This window comes from Labrus mixtus, chromosome 12 (assembly GCF_963584025.1).
Source record: "Labrus mixtus chromosome 12, fLabMix1.1, whole genome shotgun sequence".
NCBI classification, from domain to species: Eukaryota; Metazoa; Chordata; class Actinopteri; order Labriformes; family Labridae; genus Labrus; species Labrus mixtus.
Window position 1 is genome coordinate 16,335,015 of NC_083623.1, and position 23,236 is coordinate 16,358,250.

The 23,236-nt window shown below is 38.3% G+C and overlaps 2 protein-coding genes across 2 annotated transcripts; both read left to right on the forward strand.

The window, feature by feature from the left end:
- The first annotated feature begins 6,298 nt into the window (after positions 1-6,298).
- LOC132985123 (monocyte chemotactic protein 1B-like) lies at positions 6,299-8,094 on the forward strand. The gene is made up of 3 exons (XM_061052316.1): positions 6,299-6,457; positions 6,928-7,039; positions 7,251-8,094. The coding sequence occupies exons 1-3, from the start codon at positions 6,385-6,387 to the stop codon at positions 7,342-7,344; spliced, it is 279 nt and encodes a 92-aa protein (XP_060908299.1). The 5' UTR covers positions 6,299-6,384; the 3' UTR covers positions 7,345-8,094.
- A 4,174-nt stretch (positions 8,095-12,268) lies between these two features.
- On the forward strand, positions 12,269-23,234 carry stum (stum, mechanosensory transduction mediator homolog; the record flags this gene model as incomplete). The annotated part of the gene is made up of 2 exons (XM_061052742.1): positions 12,269-13,148; positions 22,969-23,234. Coding segments are annotated over exons 1-2 (480 nt in total), but the record flags the coding sequence as incomplete, so codon positions are not given.
- Between the last annotated feature and the right edge of the window lie 2 nt (positions 23,235-23,236).

Sequence of the window (23,236 nt, forward strand, 5' to 3'; positions counted from 1 at the left end):
AAGAAGTTTAGAACGTGCATAAAATGTCACCTCTTCGTACAGTATGTTCAAGTCACACAGAAAATTATATCTGCTATATAAAGAGTATTTTCCATATCAGAAGAGTCTGCTCGACACATTGATATGGATTTCAAGTAAAGAGAGGAGCAGATTTAACATGTGGGCCAAACTGGTTTGATGCATCACCTCCTGTTCTCATTTAGCATTGCAGCAGATGGGACATTGATTGGTTCTCTTGCTGTTTTGAAATCCACTTTGCTTTAAAATCCTATGGAAAGTTACAAAAATAAAACCCTCCAGTTCTATGATGAAGATGTATTGCCCAGAAGATTGGGGAACCGGTAGTTTAAACTCAAACCTCATAGATTTCCTTTTCATTCCAATGGGGACATTTTGCATTGGAGTGTATGGAAGATAAATCTTTAAAAAGGGGAAAAGTCATGTCAATTATATGTTTACAAAACCTTCTTAACCGATCATCATTTGCTCCTATTGGTATGAGTTGTTCTCCTATGATACCTTTGCTGCTTCTTAACACTCTCATCCCATTTTTTGAGTTGTTCATGCATTCTCCTGCCTCTATGGGAAAAAAACAAGAAAACAATGTAATTCACAATCTTGTCACAGTAAGATAAGACAACATATCAGACTATTGTGATGTAATATTTCCTTTAATGTATTTTAGTGTCCAGCTAAAAGAGCTTCAGGATGTTGCTGGTGGAGAATTTTAGATATCCTGATTTGATGTCATAACAAGACCTACCTTAAATCATTGTGCATCTTTACAATGCATTTTTTCATCTCTCTGTTTTTATCAGTACAGTGAAAGCGAGGTCTAGAAGTTGATTTTAATGTCAATGTCAACCAAATCAGTGATGTGTCTTTAAGTCAGAAAGTTTATGTATGGGAGGATAACATATCGCTATAATACAGGCTCATACCAAACTATTCTGAACTCCCTTTTCTCCAGTCAATGCCAGATGTGGTGTTGTTTCTTTGTGTGTGTGTGTGTGTGTGTGTGTGTGTGTGTATGTGTGTTTGCATGTGAGTGGAAGTGTGTGAGAGTGCACGACTTGCAGGAACAGGGTTTTCATCATAGTTATGTAAGGTTTGTCTGAATGAGGAATTCCCTGATATGTTATCAAGGAACATTATGTATTTTAGGGTGAACTGGCTCCAGACTGACTCAGCTGTAGACAGCAGAACTCATTCATTCAGGCATGGACAGAAAAATGAGTATTATTAAATCCACACCTTACTGTTAAGGGTTTAGAGAGTTCATGTGCCAAATTAGGTACATTGAGTAAAAATGCCAGAGTAAAAAAAAATGTTATCTGAAAGTTTTTAACTTGTTGAGTAAAGCAAAAAAAAAACAAAAAAAAACAACCCTATTAAGGATTAGGCCTCGACTGAACTCTCTTCATGATAGTCTAGATTTTACAATACTGATCTGTCACCATCAAACATCACTACACAAATACTACTGCACAATACTTTATCACGTCACATAACAGTCATATATATGTAAATCATACTTTACATCTTTTCAAGTATATTACTGATGCAATTATGATCATGTGTATCTACTCTGGTGCATCTTTATACTTTATATTATACTATATATATATTTTTACATGTATCATTGCATATATTATAAATACGCATACATAACTTCATCCCACAGTGCAACTGTGTTTGTGAAACTACATAAAAAACACCATATGCATATCCATATATGTTTTCACCATAATATTTACAGTCCATGTGTTTTAACACAATTCTGCATTTTTTTCTGTGCATACAATAATATGACTACAGGCAATCTATCTAAAAGTGACGAGTCTACATAATATGTTGATTAATTTTGTATTCTTATTGTTTTATTTTTGTCAGGATTTTAACCTTTTATGTAATTGTTTTATTTTATCACTTCCTGGTTTTTTTTTACTCTGACTCATTTTTTTTCTTTCACCTCTGGATCATTTGTTTCCTACCATGAACTCCTGCTCTTCTTGTAGAGACTTTCACAGCCTGATATTTGGACACATTAGTCTGAATGTCTTGATTTTGTTTTGTCGTTGTGCATTTGTGTAAAGGGCTAAGCATGTTTGCTTGCAGACAGGGTAGTGGTCCTGGAGAGGCAGGCAGTGTTATCACTTGATGAATGAGCATCTGTTATCTGAACTGGTCACGGGCCAGGATGGGGAGAGAGGATATGCAGCGAGGAGACGGTGCTTATTGTTTGCAAAAAACATCTTCCTCTTTAACAGACAGACAGGATGGATTCTCAGAAAGGAAAAAAAATTAAATATAAACACAATGGTAATAAAAGATAATAGTCCCACTATATAACATAAACACATTCACACTTTTTACATTTTCTTCATTTTTGACAATTCTAATGAGAGTTCTTTACAATTCAAATTTTTCAAAAAAGATCTCTGTGAAGTCCATATTTGACTCACCCCAACTTCACATTTGTGAGTCTAAACTGAGCTTTCAAATAAATTATTAAATTTAGACCAGCTAAAAACAAAAACTTGTCTAGTATAAAACATCACACAAGTGCTGATGCTGACCATAAACCATGTGATTGAAGACAAAAAAAATAAGGCTTAAATTCCTTTTTAATTTTTACCCTCTATTTGACTATGCTTCCATCTAGTGGACACTATTCGCTGTAACACTTCAGTTTTCATGTTAAACTAAACATGCGGTCCTAAAGATATTGTAGTGCAACTGCTTGCAGCTGAGAGCTTCGGCACATGTTTCTTCCACCACTGCAGCTGCTGCTGTACCTTTAGTGTGCCCTTGAAATGTGCACTTCACTTACTCAAAAGTGGGCATTTAATGGGTGTACTTCAATGCGTGCGCTTCTGCATGTTAAAGCATGCACTTTAAAATGTGCACTTCAAGTTGCATTTGTAAGCATGCACCTGAAAGTTTTCAATTTAAAGTTTGTACTTGTGCACTCTAACTGGCGGCAGTAGCTCAGCCTGTAGGGACTTGTGTCAGGAACCAGGGGGACACTTTTTAAAGTACTGACCAAATTGAAATCAGTCTGGTTGCAGGAGAGGTACAAGTTCAAATACTAAGAACTGCAGAGGTGACAGTGAGTCATGAACTGATACCCAAACCGCATGGAGCCCCCCTGTGTGCAGCCCCCTCACTCTGACGTCTCTCCACTAATACATGTCCTGTTTGTGCATGTGTGTATTTCAAGCCTATGTGTGTGAGCAGCATGTCTCTTAATAACTAAGTGGATATGTGAATTTCCCCTCAGGAATTAATAATAAGTGTATTGAATTAAAATGTGCACATGATAACGTGCAATTGAAAGTGCACAAAAGTGACCTCTTCAAAGTATGGGAAACTTTAAGACTGAATGAGTATCAACATACCTTTTATGGATTTATGATAAGGCCACTGGTATTTCGTATTTACTTGTTTCACACACTTCCTGTGAAAATAGTGAGTCATGTGTACTCTTGTAGTTTACAGCAATGTGCAAGTGTCCCACAATCTGTAGGAAGTCATCTAGCAAAAATTAGCTATTTATTCCAAAATGATAAGGTTTAGTTTTCTTCATGAAGTACAAAATAATCTAAGTAATATGCACCATAAACGGTTAATATAAAAAAAATGAAAATAAGGGTCCTTAAAACTTTTGCTATGTGTATGTAAAAACCTAATGGAGGAAGTCAAGGTTTCAAAATCCTGATGAACCATCCAGGATCTGGATCAATGAATAAGTACATGCTTCATGTAGGAGAGAATGAACACTCATTGACTTAATCACAAGATGTCAAAGACGAGGATGTCGGTCCTGCCACGACTGCTGACAATAGCTATTTGTCATAATAACATCGTCTTGTTTTTTTCACTGAGTATTTGAATAAGCAAGGCATCTAAAAACAGACCAGCCAGATGAACAAGTAGCTGGTGTGGCAGGTGAAATAACTGCCTTGTGAGTGGGACCATGGCTGGTGAGTATCTCACGTGTGTGGCAGCCCCAGGGAAGAAAAAAAAGAGAGAAAACTACCGCTTGGGATATGACTAGAACAGCAAACGTTCCTGCATGTCAAAAACATCAACAAACCCATGTTGTTGTTTTCACCATGGTGTTAACAGAATTACATGTTGCAACCACAATGTCAGTCTGGATTATTTATCCAGTTTAATGGCTGTGTGTTATTTATATACAGACTTAAAATGAAAATGTTACATACATAATAGAAGTATTAAAATTGAAATAATCTAGAAACCCGGTTTTAGACTGAACTAAAACTTCTAATATTCCTTTAAAGGTTAGCTAGGCTAGCCTGCTTTTATCTGACTATAAAAGCCATCATCCAGCACCTATAAAGCATTTTAATGAATAATATTGAAATGTTAAAACTATAAATGTAAAAATAACAGTTTTGGTATCTTTACAAAGTCTACTCTGTATTTCATTGCAGTCACATATGGGAAAGAGTCAAATCAGAAGTGTTAATTAACCTCAGGTCATACACGACCACAAGAGTAAAAAAAAAGAAGAAGGCCTCATTAGGACGGCTTCCATTAAAACAGCCAGAGGCTCCTGAACTTCTAACCCATTGTAAGTATTAAAAAAAATGTTAGAACACTGCATGAGAATCTCAAAGGGCAAAGCAAGGTAAATAAACAAACTGTGATGAGCTGATATAACGCGAGGCTCTTTCTCCTCTGTTGGTTTTCAAACACCCCCAAAGTGAAAGGACGTGCTGTGTCGTTAAACTGCCTCTGTAACAAACCACAGGTTTTTACTTTCAGCTAACAGAGGGAGAATTTCTGCAGATGTCAGCCTTGAGGTTTGTGTATCTGTCGGTAATATCATCTATATGCCCCCCTCACCTATATAAACAAGTCTTAGGTTAGTCTTCTCAATACATAAACACAGGATACCACAGACCTGAAACGCAACATTTTTAACATCTGCGCAACAATCCATATCTACAGTGAGCTGTTATATGTCAGACACAGATTACTCAATCTCTGTCGGATAGTTAAAATGGAGTAGCAAGTAGTGATGAACATTCACAGTTTCATCGGGTAATTTCTATTTACAGGCGGCATACAAATTCAGAATCTCCAGGTGCTGGACTGAATGTTTGTATTTAGGTGATCAGGTTTACATCTGTGGTACGGGCAGTGTATCTCAAATCTCAGCCGCCATTAGCAGTGTGGAAAGTTAAAGGGGCAGAAAGCAGTACGCTGTAATACAATCCTGGATCCCACCAGCAATCCTCTTGTGACTATTTTAGCTTTAGTTTATGTATTTAAATAGATATCTGCATGCATCTGCAGCTAATAGTACGCTGTTCGATGATGTCAGTCCCTTATTTCCCTGTATTAAATTAATAATGACACGCAAGCCTCGCAGACAAAATGTTTATGTTCCTCCTGCAAACCTCACCACCACCTCTCAGTGCCTACACAAACTGAATGATTAAAAACACTTTGTCAGAATAAATATCTTCAATATAGACCACAAAGATTCTATAAAATTACCATTGAAGCCTTTAATATTATTACATCTCCTCTCCCTTGTTACCCACAGCAGATTTAGATTCATTCATTACTCAACCTAAATTGCTGATGGTCTCATATAGACGTGCAGATTTGAAAATAAAGATGTAAGTTGTGAACCTGCTCAAGGCACAAGGTTATGTACGTTTTAAGAGTGACAGATATCAATCTATAAGTCAGGTTTTTGTAACTGTCTCTTAAAATACATCGTGTTCCTTCCAACTCTTTCACACATATTTTCACGTTAAAGATGATATCATAAAACTTATCATCATGTTTAATCATTTCCTTTGTAAAAAACACCGCAGGAACCAGAAGAAGGGGGAGGATCTTTAATCCTCCTTTTGCATCTGCACCCTGTTCGCATGCATGCATACAAATACACACAAGCACACAAGCGTGCACACACACACACACACACACAAGCACACACACACACACACACACACACACACACACACACACACTAAGTGTCAGAAATATTTGTTTCTTAGAATTTGCTCTTACCCTCAACTTCCTCACTGCCCCCACATTTCCCCCTGATGTCTCTGTACTGAGAAGTGTTGTTGCCCACATGGCCGTAGTTTGTTTGTTGGGTAGTGTTTTTTTTTTCTTTCATCATGGAACCTTCCTGCTACACATATATGCAGCCACACACACACACCCACACCCACACCCACACCCACACACACACACACACACACACACACACACACACACACACACACACACACACACACACACACAGCATAATAAAAAGACAGGGTCTGTGAGTTTAGCAGAAAGACGACACACACCTTGAAGACAACAACTTGGAACACACAAGCAATCAAGATGATGAAGAAGCCAATTATTCTGGTGACCTGTGTCCTGCTTCTCTCCACTCTCACTGTGTTGGCAGCTGAAAGTAAGCAGACTGAATTCAACTCATTGAATGATTTAAAGGGTAAATGATTTTGATGTAAATGATGTTATGAGCCTTTTCATAATCTGTACTGCAGGGAAAAATTCCGTGTTCGCCGTGATGAGAGATCAAGATATTATAATCAATGATATGGTTTTTACATTTGGGGAAAAACAAGTGACTAAAAAAGGCTTCTTTGACCTGCAACACTTGAATTTCTATTATCTTTTAAATCAAATCCTCATAAACAGTCAGTTTATTTAAAGTAAAAGATTGCAGATTTATGTTTTTGACTGCTACATAAAGAGCCTTTAAATAACTATGTTGTTTTTGTTACAAAGTAAAATGTCAAATCTCACAGCATTAACTGAGAGTTCTCAGAGGGTGAAAAAATAAAATGAAAAATGTTAAGTTCCATCCATGAAATCAGTCTTTTAGGTTTATAAAATGTCTTTGTGTGTCTTGTTTTTCAGACACCTATGGTCCAGCTGTGTGCTGTTTTCAGTTTATCGACAAAAAGCTGCCTAAAAACCGTGTGCTGAGCTACAGATACACAAACAAACAATGTCCAAAGAAAGCTGTGCTGTGAGTGTTGCCTCTTTTTGTTACCCTTCAAGTTTTGAAACTAAACACTTGAGTGTTTCAACGGAAAAAATAATTATTAGTTTCCGTATATTCACGCAAAGTAATTATGTATACACATGCAATGAATGTTACATGTAAAAAATATAAAAAGGTGTTTATTATCCTTTTACTACACTTAGTTTATCATCAACCACCTGCGTCTCTTTTTCAGTTTTACGATGAAGAATGGCAATGAATTCTGTGCCAACCCGGCTGACCAGTGGGTGAAGGACATCATCTCAGGAAAACACAAAATCAATGCTTAAAAAGTGAACTGACCTTTTTATCACGTAACTTTACATCTCATACGCATGTGAGCAGCATTTTTATAATCAACATTTTTCTACTGGCTTAAAAAGTAAATCCACCAATGATGTGTCTTGTATTACTTGCTTGTTTGTCTGATGGGTTCATGGGTTGACCTATAATCTTTATTTGACAGTTAATCATGCTTACTAACATTGTTTTCTGATGTCTTATTAAAAATGATGGTATTTCATAGGGCCCGACCAATGTGGGATTTTTGAGGCCGATACCGATATTGATATTGGGGAGGAAAATTAATCCGATACTAATATCTTTCTTAGATCTATGTTGGATCTGTAGAGATAGATATGGGTAAACATATTTATTGCATTGATCCCTCAAATGCAGCTTTTAAACACTTGTGGAAAAGTTGAATAACTAAGATACGAAGGTTACTCAACTGGAAAGAAATTGCCCATGTACGTGCATCACTGCTTGACACCTGAGTGGTAATGATTGTTGTAAACCATATAGCACGCTCTTCTGAAAGAGAACTGATAGTTTAATACAATAAAACTCAAAATAAAATGCTTTTTTATTGGTAAATAAATCTAATATCGATGCATATCTGTGATACAATTAGCCGATACCGATAGTCACTTGATACAAAAATATCGGCCGAAATTATCGGCTGGATGATAAATGGGTCGGGCTCGAGTCTTTTTTTCTTATTTGTTTCCTCATTAAAAGCAAACATTAATGATAAAGATCTTAACTCAACATTGTGAAATTTCTGCACGACATAGTCCTGATAGTCACACATTAGAGTTGATGTGGTTTCTAGCTGATAGGCCACAGGAAACTCTGATCTGCCCCACAAAGGTTTTATCGTGAAATACAGAGAAATAAGACGTCATATTTTATAAAGTGAGTATGTCAGACTTTTGTCAATGATGAAATGATCTGTCCGTCTGTTGCGCTTCATTAGCAGTCAGATCTGTGGTGCATCTGTGTGACCAGCAGATGTCACTGTTTTCTGCTTTTCATATTCTCTGAGTTGAGGTGGTTTTTATTTTTGTAGTTAAACTGCAGCAAAATTTGATCACTTATTAAATCCAGAGCGTTTACATTTGAGATCAAGGCCTCAGTGAGGATGGGTGATGAAGTATCAGGTTTTTCTTTTTTTCAGTCAGATATGGGGGTGATGATGCACAGAAATATGACCTCATAAAACCTCCGCAGATGGCCACTGTCTGGGGTTAGCGCTAAAAATAAACACACTTGAGTGGAAAGTATGTGAGTCACTTTAAAGCGGTTGCACAAGTTTACTCACAGTGATCTTACTTTATGTTTCCAAACAAACTGAGCTGAAAAGCTCTTCCTGCCCCAGAATAACGCCTCAAGTGTTGCCTTTATGGTGATGACCCACCTTTCTGTTCATTTCAGACCCAGATTTGTATTTCTTAGGTCTGCCCTACTTCATCCATATGTGTCTCTGTGCATGTGTACACAATCTTTCAGTTAATTTACTCAATTTGAACTCGACAGAAAAGCTGCACTCGCACTACAGGTGACCCGTCACAGCAGACAGTCTGATTAGATTTGAGAGGACCTCTCTGCATACATTTGTATATTAATGAGTGAAAAAATCAGGCAGGAGATGGTTCAGCGAGTGCTTCTTGTTTGCAATTGCGATGATTATCAACACGCGTTTTCATTTAAAATAATCATGAAAGGACACCAGATCTCCCCATCAACTCACTTGAGCGGTTTGGATTCGGATTTAGTGAGAGCAATCCGTTATTAACCATGAAGTCTTGGAGGTATCCTATTAAATTTGCATGTGATCATGTGAGTCTGTCAGCATGACCTACCTGTGGAGGAAAGAAATGGGGACAAAAACAAGCAGAATAAGGTTTTACAGACGCCGCCAGGAGATGATGACGTGCTCAGATACTTTCAAATAGTCGTGTAAAAATGCACCAGGGGGGAAGTCGTGTTCTGATACAACGATCAATCTGTTGCTTTTAAATGTTATAGTCAGCCAGTTAAGCTGAAGGTAAATACACAGAAGGCCAAGTCCACCCAAAGGTTGGGCTCCGGTAAAGGGTCACATGCTAAATTGAAGTTGTTCAGAAATGAATGAAGGGGCTTTTATATCAGTTTGTTTGACCTACTTGGGCTAATTACTTACAAACTCCATTAACTCAACATCTTAATCAGGTAAAGGCTATTGAGAAATGAAATAACATGCTTTGTTCATTTTCATTCAGACACATTAACGCTACAGCAGGCCTGTTCTGAAAATACAAGGAGAAGAAGCTAAAGATATTTGTGTTACGGTTTAGATGGTAAAATTAAAACGTTGTCAGAAAATGGATCCTTAAGTTAACCTACAATTTTTTTCAAACTTTCGCTTTGTGTCCATCTTGACGCCCCCTGTGGTCGATGCTGTACCTCTGCTTTCTTTTAACAGTCGAACATATTCATATCCTTCACTGTCAATATTTGCTGTAGAAAATGTAAAGAGAGGCTAGTTCTGGAATGATTTGCACCTCATTACTGCCCTGCTCTGTTCAGCTGCCATGTTTGTGCAATAGTTAAAAGTACAGTAATACCACCTGGAATGTAGTCGAGTGAGAGTTTAACAGCATTCAACCCAAAATGCAAATAAAAAAAAGTGTATGTAAGTACATTACACCACATAGAGGACGATTGCTTCTTGTGCAGACATGTGTTTCTTTCTGTCATGTAAGCTATATTTTATTTTCTATGTATTATTACATATGATCACTGAAGACAATGCTTGAATGTTAATATTGTTGGTGAGAGCACAGAGACTGTTACTGCCTTCATTCCGGTTATGAGGGATTTCAAAAACAAGGTTTTTTCTACCAACTTGTTTTTGTTTGCTGAGGTTTCAAGTGATGTTGTAAGTTGACATATAAGCTTTTGGACAGTTAAGCATATTCTAGCTTGTACTTGTTTCATTGAGAAAGGCAAACTTTGATGTTGGCACGATTTCTGCAATACATAATTCTGATCGTTACACATTAGAGAAATAAAAGAGTTTGAGTAATCAGATTTTTGTCAATAATATCCATCCATTTTATTCAATAAGCAGCATTAATCAAAAAGAGATGAATGAAAAAACAACAGGCTGTGATACATTTGTGCTGAGAACCTACAGAAGAAGAGAAGAGAAGGGAGTGTGAGAGCCACACCGTTAGTGTGTGTGTGTGTGTGTGTGTGTGTGTGTGTGTGTGTGTGTGTATATATATAGATAACCAGTGTGTGATGTCAGCTTTTCCTGACAGATGGGATCAACATAAATTAAGCCACTTTAGAAAACGTGTTTGTGTATGTGTGTGTGTGTGTGTGTGTGTGTGTGTGTGTGTGTGTGTGTGTGTTCAAAAGCAATAAGGCAGACAGGATGGAGAAATAGGTTCACAAATTTGAATGTGCAAGAATATTTTTTGCTGTTAAAGTGTGACAGGATGTGCCTAGACCAACGCCTGGCACTCAAACACTGACACAACCAAACACTCGCACAAACACACGTACACACAATTAGATGGTGATTGTGGTCAAGAGCAGAAATGGAAATTAAACTGTTGTTTTACTGTCCAATGCTTATCAATAATCACTAACCTAACGGCGTACATTTCTGACTCATGCTGCAACCCAAATGTCATTTTAAGACGGTGGCCATGGAACTACCCTTGTCATGTTGTCATGGTAATAAGCATCAGCACATTACCCTTTGTGCCTTTGGCTGAACAATCTGATCATGATTGAGTTCAGCTGTCCAGATGTATCAGACTAGTCCTGCATTGATTTGCATGACAGGAATTGTTTTTTAAAAAATAAAGCCGTGCACAGATATCTTGCGAGTTTGGGAGTAGATTGAAAGGAAATTAAAATTGGGAATAGAACAGAAGTTATGAGATGATAGAGAGACAAGAAGAGGAGAAAGAAAGGAGGGGACCAAAAAACCAAGAGATCAATATCGTCCGTATAATTACCTACAGCTTCCTGGGTTGCTAGGAGACCAAACAGAAAGGGACAGAGAAGAAGAGACAGAGAGGGGGAGAGAGACAGATCTACATAAATGTGGTGAATAATTCCAAGGTCGCACTCATTTTTATTGTGTTTCTTAATGCCACTCAGACAGAGGGGAGAAGAGGTCAGGAGGAGGGTGAAGACAAGAGGGAGGAAGAGGGAATGAGATGAAAGTCAAAGGAAGAGGAAGGGGAAAGGGAGGAAATGGAGGGTGGAGGCGAGGGAGAGTCTGGTCTTTAGGGGTTCGGGTTGCATGAATAATTACTGCTATATCGACACAGCCTGTCTCTTCCTCTTCATCCTAAACTGTCCCTCTGTCAGTTTTAATCCTCCTAACCCCATGTCCACTTCATCTTAGCTCGCTTTTAGTTTCTCCTTCCTCTCTAGATTGTTTCTATCTTTTCTGCCTTCTTTCAAAACTAAAATTCAGTTTCAAAATAGCTTTGAATTCCTGCAGATGAGCAATAAGCTTTGGAACATGACTTATAATTCCCCATTACCATTAGTGCAAGCATTAGTTGTGGTGATCGATAATTTAAGAATTAGGGCACTTGCAAATGACTCTATCTGTATCTTTAGGCAGTTACCTCTTCTAAATTGATGTAAATATAATGAAATATGATCTATTTAAAATAGGCAAGCACAAATGTTCAATGCTCCTCTTCATTTCAAACAGAGACAAGAAAAATGGGCAAACAAGTTGTGTGTATTTAGTCATTAAGTGCATGAATCCATGATGAATAACAACTTGTGCAATGTGATTTCATTGAACCATAACTTGGGAACTTCGGTGTGCTGTTCCTTTAAATGCAGGGAGAGGGAGGGAGAAAGAGAAGCAGAGACAGAGGGAGACAGAGAGAGAGAGAGAGAGAGAGAGAGAGAGAGAGAGAGAGAGAGATAGTAGAAAAAAAGAGGGGATGTGGTGTGCACTCTGTCTTGGAGAGGTGTGTGGGTTGACTGTTATTTGACAGAATGAAAGGAAAGTGACTTCTGAAGAAATTATTGACAGGAGCAGCATCTTTCGAGGATTTTTTGCCCACTGAAGAAGATTATCAAACAACTGAGAGGAGGAGGAGCTGTTGATGATTTTACGTTGCTTGAGAGCATGTTGGGCTTGGATTTAAAGGGCAGATACCACTGACCTCTCCTGAGACAGTGTTGGCACTTTTAACGATGATTGAAAAGTGTTGAAGAGATTTTTTTTTTTTAAAGCAACATTTCTTTACTTGCTTGTACTTGAACTCTTACTTTGGAATGAATTTAAATCTCTCCAAGAGATAATTGATCTCCAAGGAAAACTTCCATGTTGCTGAATATTTCAGGATCAGTTTAAAGATTTTTGAAGTCGACTTTTGGGGATATTAACGAATATTTCACTGTATTCCTTTATTTAGGTGGATAGTCATTTGCACATGATTGTAATTTATGTGCAAACAGTTGAGATGTTCTTGTGATTATTGTTCTGATTCTCAGAGGGCAAATAACCAACAGATCAACAAGTGATTTAAGTCTTTAAACATAAAACAAGAGTGCAAGAAAGAAAGAGCGATGGCACAGAAAGAAGGAGGAACAGAGCAAGCGCGTATTAAAACAGGGGACAATCCCAGGGCCAAAGCCACTATGGTAGGGGCCCCTACGGCGGGCGGGGGAGTTGTGGTGGAGGTCAGGGAGAAGAAGGGACCTCTGCGGGCTGCAATTCCCACAATGCCTTTCCCTGTGGCTGTCATCTGTCTGTTTCTTAACACCTTCATACCTGGACTTGGTAAGTCGTATATGGCGGTATTTTTTTTTGTATTTAAAAACTACATTTCTTGTTTATGTTTGTTTAATTGTGCAAAAATCCTGGGATGTTAGAAGAAGATGAGCCCAAATAAACAAACAGAGGAGCAAACGCGAGGCAGAGTTCACATGCAGAGTTTAAATTTAGAGTAACTAGAGACAGAGCTGTAGTGAAACAGGACGCAAGCAGGCATGGAGAGTTTTTAGCCGGGGGTGCAGGCCGGCATGCTAGCAGATAATATAAACAAACATAAAGACAAAAGCTTAAATAAATAGCAGAGAGGTATGAAGAGTGGCCATTGAAGTTCCATGGATAGTTTACAGGCTGTAAACATGAGTCTAGTCATTTTATTTCTCCACCATGGGAAAGACATATACACTTTTCACCCTTCATCTGCTTATGGGAGACCCTGTTGACACCCTGTGTTTAAATAAGAGCATCAGGGTGTAAACACACACAGCGTCAGTCTGCCTGGTGTTAATGGACACAGTAAATGTGGTGGTAAGATGTAAATGGAGGATGATCATCATCACCTTAGGTATAAAAATGCATCAGAAGGTGCTATCATTAAGGACAGACATCATCATAGCAGGTAATGGTAGTGAAATCATCACTAAGGATGGAATCTATATTTGGGTCTTGGATCATGGGTAGAAGAAACATTTACACAGTATAGTCCTGAGATGTCAACTCAGTAGCTTGTCACGCATTTCACAAGACATTTCAGTTATATCAGGAGAAGTTAACATGTCTTTCTCAGATTCTACTCATCTTTTTTCTGTCTGTTAAATGATACCCAAGATTTAGCATTTTCACATTTTTTTTCTGGTATCTTTTCAAAGAGTATCATTAGCTGTTATCATCCTGCTGTGATAAGTGTTGTGATGGGACGACTCCATCAAAAAGAAGTCAGACTGTTGTGAGATGGGGAATTGAACCTTTTTCCCATTTGATTTACTACATCAGGAAATATTATCCAAAGAGTTGATGGTCTCAAACACGAGCCGTCTTCAATATAGCATGATGTTGATTTTGTGAATGGTGGTCCAATTTAGAGTTAAATTGAGGATAATCCCGGATATGCTACGGGGTAAAAAGATAATAGATAATGTCTTTGAGCTGGACTTTATTAAATCGAGATAGGTTTCTGATGTTTTTACCATCTTGTAAATGAATAATTTATTCCATTCATTTTTTTATGACTGACAATTTGAAGTGAATTGCCATAACTTGTTGAAACGGAGTGTACCTTCAGCCAATTCAGATAACTTGATTTTACAAAACCTGACACAATTCTAGCTATACATAGGTGCTACAAGCACTTGATAAAATAATATATCTATGTCTGAGTAGTGCTTAGTCTGACTCACTGTAAACTTTGACTCTTCACATGTATATAAAGATCTTTCAATCTCAAGATACATATATTCTTTGTACTCATGTCTTATTCCTTTACCATGTGTATTTTGATACAGATCCAGTTGGGAACATTTTCTATTTTTAGAACATCTTTTCCTTCTGTCCCTCTCCATCTATTTTCCAGAGCTTAATCCTGCCATTTGGATAGATTTCTGCATGTGTGTATTAATTCTACTGTATCATCCCGTGTGTCTGTATGTTACAAATAGACATACGTACGCATACCTACAGCGCAGCATGAGCCTCATCTGTTGATCCTCACTTTAAACATGACAAAGCCAGACAGGCTTACTCTATGTATACAGTATATCCACTGTCTTTCAAATCTCAGTCTGTAAAGACTCACATGGAAGTTACATACAAGGGTTAAGTCCAAACTCACACATCTCCATGCACACAGACATTCACACACAGGCTTTCACTGATGAGCGCTGTGATTTAGTTTGAATGAGGCAGCACACATTTTATCAAGCTATCAGAAGTAGAAATTAATGAAAATAAGAAGTAAATAAAATGAAACACAGACGCACAACCAGTTTCTCTTACTTCTTCATACATTTGACAGTCTGTGTGTTTTAACCTCTCAAATTAACCACGTCAAATCAATGTGCTCTTGAAAATATCGAAAACATGCAGCAATAGAAAACAAGGTCAGTGAAAACTCTGACCTAAATAATCAGTTTTACCTCCATTTAGCCTGAAAGTGTCCCACAGACGACACAGAAAAATGTGTACCTGGCACACATTGAAAGCATAAAGACAACACCTCATCTAGCGCTCTGTGTGTGTGTGTGTGTGTGTGTGTGTGTGTGTGTGTGTGTTTTCAGTTTGCCCTGAATGCTTTGACATTTCATTGAATAGCTGCAGCTAGTTGCCATGACAACGCTGACTTAAATGAACACAATACACACAAATCGTGTGTGTGTGTGTGTGTGTTTGTATCAATGCCATTTGGGTCTAATTGAGTGAGCCTGAAAACCGCGGCTTGTTCTATTCATCCTGCGGCCAAAATAAATGTGTAATTGAATTTGGACAAGAGTCACAGCAGAACATGATTTCCTGCAGACAGGACAGGATAGGAAACGCAGGTGTGTTAATAAACACACGCACGCGCATGCACGCACGCACGCACACACATATTTGTCCTTTCGTTAACAACAGCCAGGAGCAGAGAAGTTAACCAGCAGAGAGATGCAGAAGCAGAGTTGGATGGATGGAAGTTAAAATGCCTGTTTGTCAAAGAGAAGTTGCCTGTAAGAATATTTGTTTTTAAACTTTGGACAGAGCCAGGCTAGCTGTTTCCGAGGTAACTGATAAATGAACTTAACTCAGATGTATGCTCTAAATAACCCCTCACATATAGTTTGGTAAGTTTATATAAAAATATGTGTTGTTTTCCTGTAGTGAGGAGGATCACGTTTCACATAGTAATTATATATTTCCCATGTGCTTTCTTGTGACAAGAATAAGTCTCCTTCAAACTGCAGACAGCAAAAGAAAAAAGAAAAGTTATTATCAACCACAGACAGTATACCAAGGGTCCACGTACTCCACCCAGAGCTCTATGGAGAGATGTTGGATTTAATCTGACAAGCTCCCACTCTCGAGTCCACTTCACATTAATCCGGCCTGACGTTTTGTCACCAGAACCTCAGATTGTCTCCACAATGAAATGAAGACGGACTTTAAATCTATTAGTGAGTCTCACTGAAGCTGTTAGCCATAAACACTTACAGAGTTGTTAGCTTAGCTTGAATATAAGAAATTAGAATATTGAAAAGGGTTAGACTGTGACACTGAGAGTTAAAGGGAATATATGATTTAGCACTAAGTGTGAGTATGTGGGTGGCAGATGTCATGCGAGTTTGTGAGAGTATAAGGTTGAGGTGTGATATTGGAGACACTGGATCAGTTTCACATTGAAAGCTTGCCTCTGGATGTTTGAGAGCGCATTGTGCTTCGGGGACTCGTTTTTTTTTTGCGGACTGAAAGGACTCTAGAAAGCATTTGGGGTTTTTGAGAATAACATGTTACCCCAATTTGAAACTTGTTTTGTGTAGCCTTGAAATAACCATCCATCCTCTCAGACCAGACTCCGATCAACACATATCGTGACTGCCTGTTTAAGGCTGCTAAAGCCCTCTATACTGCACAAACATATTGCTGACTTAATTGCTGCTGCTGAGAGGTGTTACATCAACAAGTCATTACATACAAACACTCTTATGTTCTGAGAAGGTCAAATGTCTCTCATGACGTGTTCTGTAACATCTTTGTTTTTGATGCTGAAGACAGTTTTTAATCCAGGAGACAGGCTGTGAATTCAACCTGGCGCTTTTATTGTGAAGAACTGTTGTAATAAATATCACTGAGCAAGAATATGAATGGTTTGATGTTGATATTTGGCAGCCTTGAGCATTCATATACCGTGTGTTATTGGGTTTTGATTGGCAGGTTTACAGCTGGTTAAAAGTTGAAACATGAAGCCTGGCTGTTTGGCACGAGGCGATGTTTAACTCACCTTACACAGCAGGAAGGTCAGAGACGGTTCTTTTTCAAATATGACAATTTTGGTAACTGTAATTGGTTTGCATGTACTGGGCTTCACAATCAAGTTACGGTTAGTAAATGGAAACAGATGGAGTATTCGACTTTCAAAATGAATTCAAAGGCAGGGTTGGTCATTTTCGAAAAACTAGCAGGATTTTGAAAGTAGCATTCCCTCAGTGCTCCGTCTGCACCCACCCCCTCCCCTCTGTGCTCCCTCAAAAGCCACGCCCCCTCACAATGGCACAAGCGCCGTTGGTCCAGAAGCGGAGCTCGGCTCATGCTTTGAGTGTGGGCTCGTGCATGCATCTGGTACAGAACGAGCAGGGAGACGGGGAAGCGTGTGATTTGTTCATAAAAATGGCACCTCGTGGCAGACATTGGTCGAAGTTTTTACAGGCTTACAACTGCTACAGATGACAGATTTTCTTTGTTCCTTTTTCAGAGCACATGAGTTATTAATGTCTGTCAGGGCCGAAAGACAATTTTAACCAAAATATTAAACTTTTGTTTTGTGAATGAGCATGTATAGTCTGGCCTCAGAATCCCCCAGGAGGAGCTGGAAAACGTTGCTGGGGAGAGGGAAGTCTGGGTTGACTTACTGCGCCTGCTGCCACTGCGACCCGACCTCGGATAAGCAGAGGAAAATGGATGGATGGATTTTTGAATCAGTGAAATTCACTATCATGTTTTTCTTTTAACTTTTCTCAAACTTCCTTACATTAGATCAGTCTCTCTTTCTCAGCTTCTTGTTTTATGTCTTTCCCCCTGTATTTGTTCGCTCACACTCTTTGCTTCTTTATGTCTTTCACACTCTTACACTCTGTCATTAACCTCCCACACGACCAGTGGGTGCTTTGTAGAGCTCTCTGTGTAATTATAGTCATTAGTCTGTTTGATATCCAGGCATACACACATGCACACACACGTTATTTCCCACATGCGACATACAGGAGGAGATCCAAGAGCTTTCCACACATGGAGGATTGTTAGAGAAGATTTCTGGAACCGAGAAGATTAAAGATTTATTGAACCTTTTATTGCCACAGAGAATTGTTCAGCTCGTATATCTTTCTTGCTAATTATCCAGCTGAGCACATTCATACACAGCGTGCTATCCAAGATGGTTTGCTTCATTCACATTAATCCTGGGCCGCTTGAAAAGCTCTGAAAGAGGTGAGCAGGTACAAAGCTTTGGACAATGAAATTATTTTAAAACCGTAGTTAGCGGTGTGACTTTCGACTGAAAGAGCACACGCATGCCACATACTCTAAAAGAAATTACGTTTGTATTGACCGACTATGAGTTGGGGCTGCTACCCAAAGTGCAATAAAGCAAGTAAATAAAAAAAAAATAAAAAAATCCACATTCACATACAGAACTCGGCACTTTGGCATTGTCATTGTTTTCAAAACTTTCCGTCTTCAGGCACCTAAAACTCTGTTGTTGTATTAAAAAACAGCCAAAACGCAACAAAAGAAAATCGTTTTTGGATGAAATCGTTATCATGCAGCAGGGCCTTAAACTAGTCACTGGTAGTGACGATCTCTCCAGCCCTCTTAATTTAGCATTTAGATAAGGGTTTTTTTCCCACCACTCTCATTGATGTTTGCGTTAAAAGAAGGTTAAGAAAAGTTACAAACAAACAAACATCTGCAGCGTTTTGTGTAGCTTCATACAACAAATGAGGTTCCCCAAAGTAGGGGAGGAAGTAATGTTGACTGATGCCAGGAGTCGATACCCTTGCATGGTGTAAGTTTATTCCAATGAACCACACAGAAAGTGAACATTGGTCACCTCCTGAGACCTGAGCTTTTGTTTGGTATGCATTTTAAATCTCTCCAAACGATTTGGGATTATTATCAGGACCTGATAAGAATATAACCTAACCAGTGTCTTCGAACAGGAAGCAGTTTTCAAACAAAAAAAATCTGTCCTTACGTGGGGACGATCTGTTTATGTCACTGTATTTCACAGTAAAGACCCCATTGTGTTACAAAGCATTAAAACTATTTCAATGCATAAACATGGCTGAGTAAAATAAAAATATATATATATAATATATTTTAGACAATGGCTCGTGTCTGTCATTCAGTGGGTATGAGGTAGGTCAGGAATGATGTCTGTAAGTTAGCTATAGTGGCTGTCTGTAGGTCAGCAATGGCTTCTTTCAGTAAGTCAAGTATGGTATCAGTCCCCCATTTCTTTTTTTTTGTAATTTGCTTTTGTGTCCACAACATGGCGGACAAAGTGTCCATGAATGAGGACAACTGGATTAAGGTTAGCGGAATAAGGTATTATGTTGCATAAAACCCCAAATGTAAAGAACTCACATTAGGACATTGGGTCTCAGGAGTTTAATGATGTTGAGCTGTGTTGATAACAAATTACAGTAAGTTGTACTGAAAGTGATCAAGTCATCAAAGACACTGCTAAATTAATGTGTCCATCATGACTTGTTCATGTGAATGGGTTTTTAAAAAAAGACGTCATATAAAAACTGAAAGTAGCTAGACTGTGTGAATCATTTTTAAATGGAAAAGATGGACGTGAGGTGTAACCATTCAGCCACCAGCTTGCTGTCAATCATGGCTCATGTGTGGAGGTGGGCAGCTCCACCGGCAGCCAGAGCATCTGCTGGTGGGCGTGGCCTCTGCGACCTGAACATTTCTCTGTCTGATCGGACCATATCGGCTCTGGGTGGAATCTGATTTTAGCCCACTGTTGCTCTTTCTGTGAAGTGCTTTTAAAATGAGCAGTGCATTAAAGCTTGAGAAGGGAAAAGCAAATTGTCCTACACATGCAGACGCTGCCTTTTTAAACCTTTACAGAGCTGCTTACTATTCTGGGATTGTGCTTGTACTAATGTTTGACCGAATGGAAGCCATACTCGATAAGGCCAGCGCAGGCCATCTGAGAGTAAATATTATGGCATACATTCAGATCTGTCAGCGATTAGGGGACAAACTGAGTAAACATCTGGTATGCCTGCAATAGAAAGCTTTATGGTTGATTAGACAGAGAGACAACTAAGCCAAGAGTTGAGGAGAACAGAAAAACAGATTCAAAGAGTGAAAAAGGGAGAAACAAACTTTTATTTGACACGACTTTGGCTTTTATAGCCTGAGAGAAACAAGTTGCAGCTGGCAGCCCGGCGGAACTTGTCCCCCAACTTGCTTGGCCTTCTTTGTTTTTTTGAATTCCTCCAATGTGACAAGAGTTGGAGCTTGCAGAAAGAATAGAACCAGAGCCATAATGAACACAATGCCCACCAGTTACTGTATGTCTTGTGTCACATTCAGTATTTGCACTACTCAGTTCAGTACTTGCAAAAGGACACAAAAAGCCTGCAGAGAGCAAGGTGAAACATCAAATGTCTTTGCCTTCTCAACTATATCTTATAGTTCTTCCAAGTAACCTCCCTTACGTTGTCTCACATGCAAACATACATTTGTTGTAGTGTAGAGTTTGTTGGCAACATTTTGGTACTAGACCTTCATCAGGCAAACAAATACACTAAGTTTGATGGACACACTTCTCTCCTCCGCACTTTTCTTGTGAAATAGATGTGCAAAGTAGAGAGAGGCAATTGGAAACATGATAGAAAAACATACTCATTCCAATCCAGTTTATCTTGACCAGTAAGATTAGTGAAGGTTATATCAACAATAACTGCTATAATACAGATTCCTTCAGGGCTTTTTAAAGGCTCTTAAACAGATTCTGGAGATATTGAAAGTAGACAGGCATGTCTCATGAATGCTTTGGAGTAGTGGTGGGCAAAACTGACCAAATTGCTAAACGTTTACACTTTGGGCTGAGAAACTTTAAAAAAATATATATGGATTTCAGGAAGGCTGAAACAACAATAAATGTAAAGAGTCAGTGACTCAATGCAAAATGGCAGAGAAGAAAGGCTGTTGTATTCTCAGTTGAGAATGAGCAAACCTTAATTTGTCTTAACAAGCTGTACGTCTACAGTATGATAAAACTCATGTTACATATATCCTGTTCCTGAGAAGACGTTGATATGGAAACAATCAGGGATTAAATAATGGAATTTGTCTACTTCACTGAGTGACACATAAGCACTCACACAATGCATTCAAGTCTTGAAGGTCGAGTTTCCATGTAACTGTGTCAAGTAGCTAGTCTTCAATCTGCCTCACTGTACTGAAGTATTAGTGGCACAGGAAGATTGTATTTTGTTTCTCATATTTTTATCATGGCTGTTACACGACTACATTTTAAACACGATGAATTGCAGAATTTCAATTATTAATTGCAATTAGTCACATTTGGAATTCCATTATTATGCATAAAAAATTTAAAAACATGGTTCCATCCTTGGGGAGTTACTTCCGGGCAAGAGGGAAAATGGTGGGAAATAGAGTGTGTTTAACCTCCATTGTGTTCATTTTTTTTTTTTTCACCTTTGCTGATGGGCACCTTCAGTCCACACTGCCGACGTGAGCTTGCGTTTGTGGCTGTTGCTTTGTTTAGTAGATTGCCATTAATTATTGTAAACATTTCGTGGTCCCCAATGCTATTTGACTTTTATTTAAATGATGATGATGCCTACTTTTGAGTAGATTTCAACAAAATCTGGACTATACATCTGTCTGTTGAGACAATGATCATATGGTGATCAACATGCCCTGCTAAACATTGGCATGTTGAGTACAATTAAAGTGAGCTATTTCATGCTGATGTTAGCATTTACCTCAAAATACTGCTTTGGAGGTCCTTTGTGTGAAGTTTTCTATAGAGTCAAGCACCTTTCTCTTCTGGTATATTTCATATTTTGCTGTGTGACGTCACTTCTACCTGACTGTTGAGACAGTCATTTGGCTGGCAGAAGTTCTGGTGGACCAGAAAAGTGATCCGTCAGTACCTTAAAGCTGGACCACATGGGGAAGTTTGACTGAACATCACTAAAGTAAGGTTTCCTGAAACAGCTTCTGCCTCGAGGGATTCGAGGAAGGGTTGTTGTGCAACACATCAGTAGCTCCAAGTTATCATTCTCTCACAACAGAATTCCCCTAATCACATTTTTCTTTAAATCCTTACAAAACCATTTATCGTTTTATTTGTTACTTTCACCATTATGACGATACCATAATAGGTAAATTACAATCAAACGATTTCATTTCCATAAATTCGTTATTAAAATCATACAAATTATAATCTTTGATATTTACTTTATTAATCTGCATTTTTGTTCATGATTCCTGTAATCAAATCACACGTAATCATTTAGAACTTTGTGTTTATTTAATGATTGAAGTGATCCTACAGAACTTACTGACATTCTGATATGAGACTGAATAATTAATTAACTTATACAGTTAAAGTTAATTTCTTCCTTTAACAGGAAGCGGTGCCCTGAGAATAATTTGTAAATTAATTACGCTTCACAAGTCTATTTAAATGCAGTACTGTAGATGTATCAGCTATATAACTAATAGAGGCTGACGTGTCAGTCTGTTGTGTAAGTAACCTTATATTACATACTATATGCACATTGATGTATAAGTGTGACAACAGTGTGGTGCATGTACAAGCAGATGGCGATAGATTATAGCGTAATAAAAAAAAAATAGTATTAATAACTATAAAAAGTATAACTTAATAAATAAATTATAAAAGTAGAAAAATTGTGAAAAAATAAAATAGGTAGCCTATATATGTCCACATCAATATACTATAATACCAGCGTTGAGAAGGGCATTTTTATAGCAAGTAACAAACTTTTTTTTTTTAAAAGCACTTTTTAGTGAATTGTGATGTTTTCATTTTTAGTAACAGGATGACTTTCTTCTTTATGTCGGACAGGTACATTCATCTCAGCCTTCACTGTGCTGTGTGGAGCTCGCAGTGAGCTGATCTCAGAGCGAGGGGTTTGCTGTGTGTTCTGGCTCAACGTGGCAGCGGCTCTCATCCAGATCCTGACAGCTGTCATCATGGTGGGATGGATCATGAGCATCTTCTGGGGAATGGACATGGTCATCCTGGCAAGTCAGTACTTTTTATATCTTTTGCTTTCCTCCTTCATGCATGACATGCAGAAAGTTGTTTTGTTCAAACTCCAACCAGACAACTT

What these genes read in the sequence shown, in the direction of transcription:
- LOC132985123 (XM_061052316.1), top strand. Translation starts at nt 6,385, where the DNA reads ATGATGAAGAAGCCAATTATTCTGGTGACCTGTGTCCTGCTTCTCTCC. An exon ending in CACTGTGTTGGCAGCTGAAA is followed by an intron (nt 6,458 to 6,927) that starts GTAAGCAGACTG and finishes CTTGTTTTTCAG; the next exon opens with ACACCTATGGTCCAGCTGTG. An exon ending in TGTCCAAAGAAAGCTGTGCT is followed by an intron (nt 7,040 to 7,250) that starts GTGAGTGTTGCC and finishes TCTCTTTTTCAG; the next exon opens with TTTTACGATGAAGAATGGCA.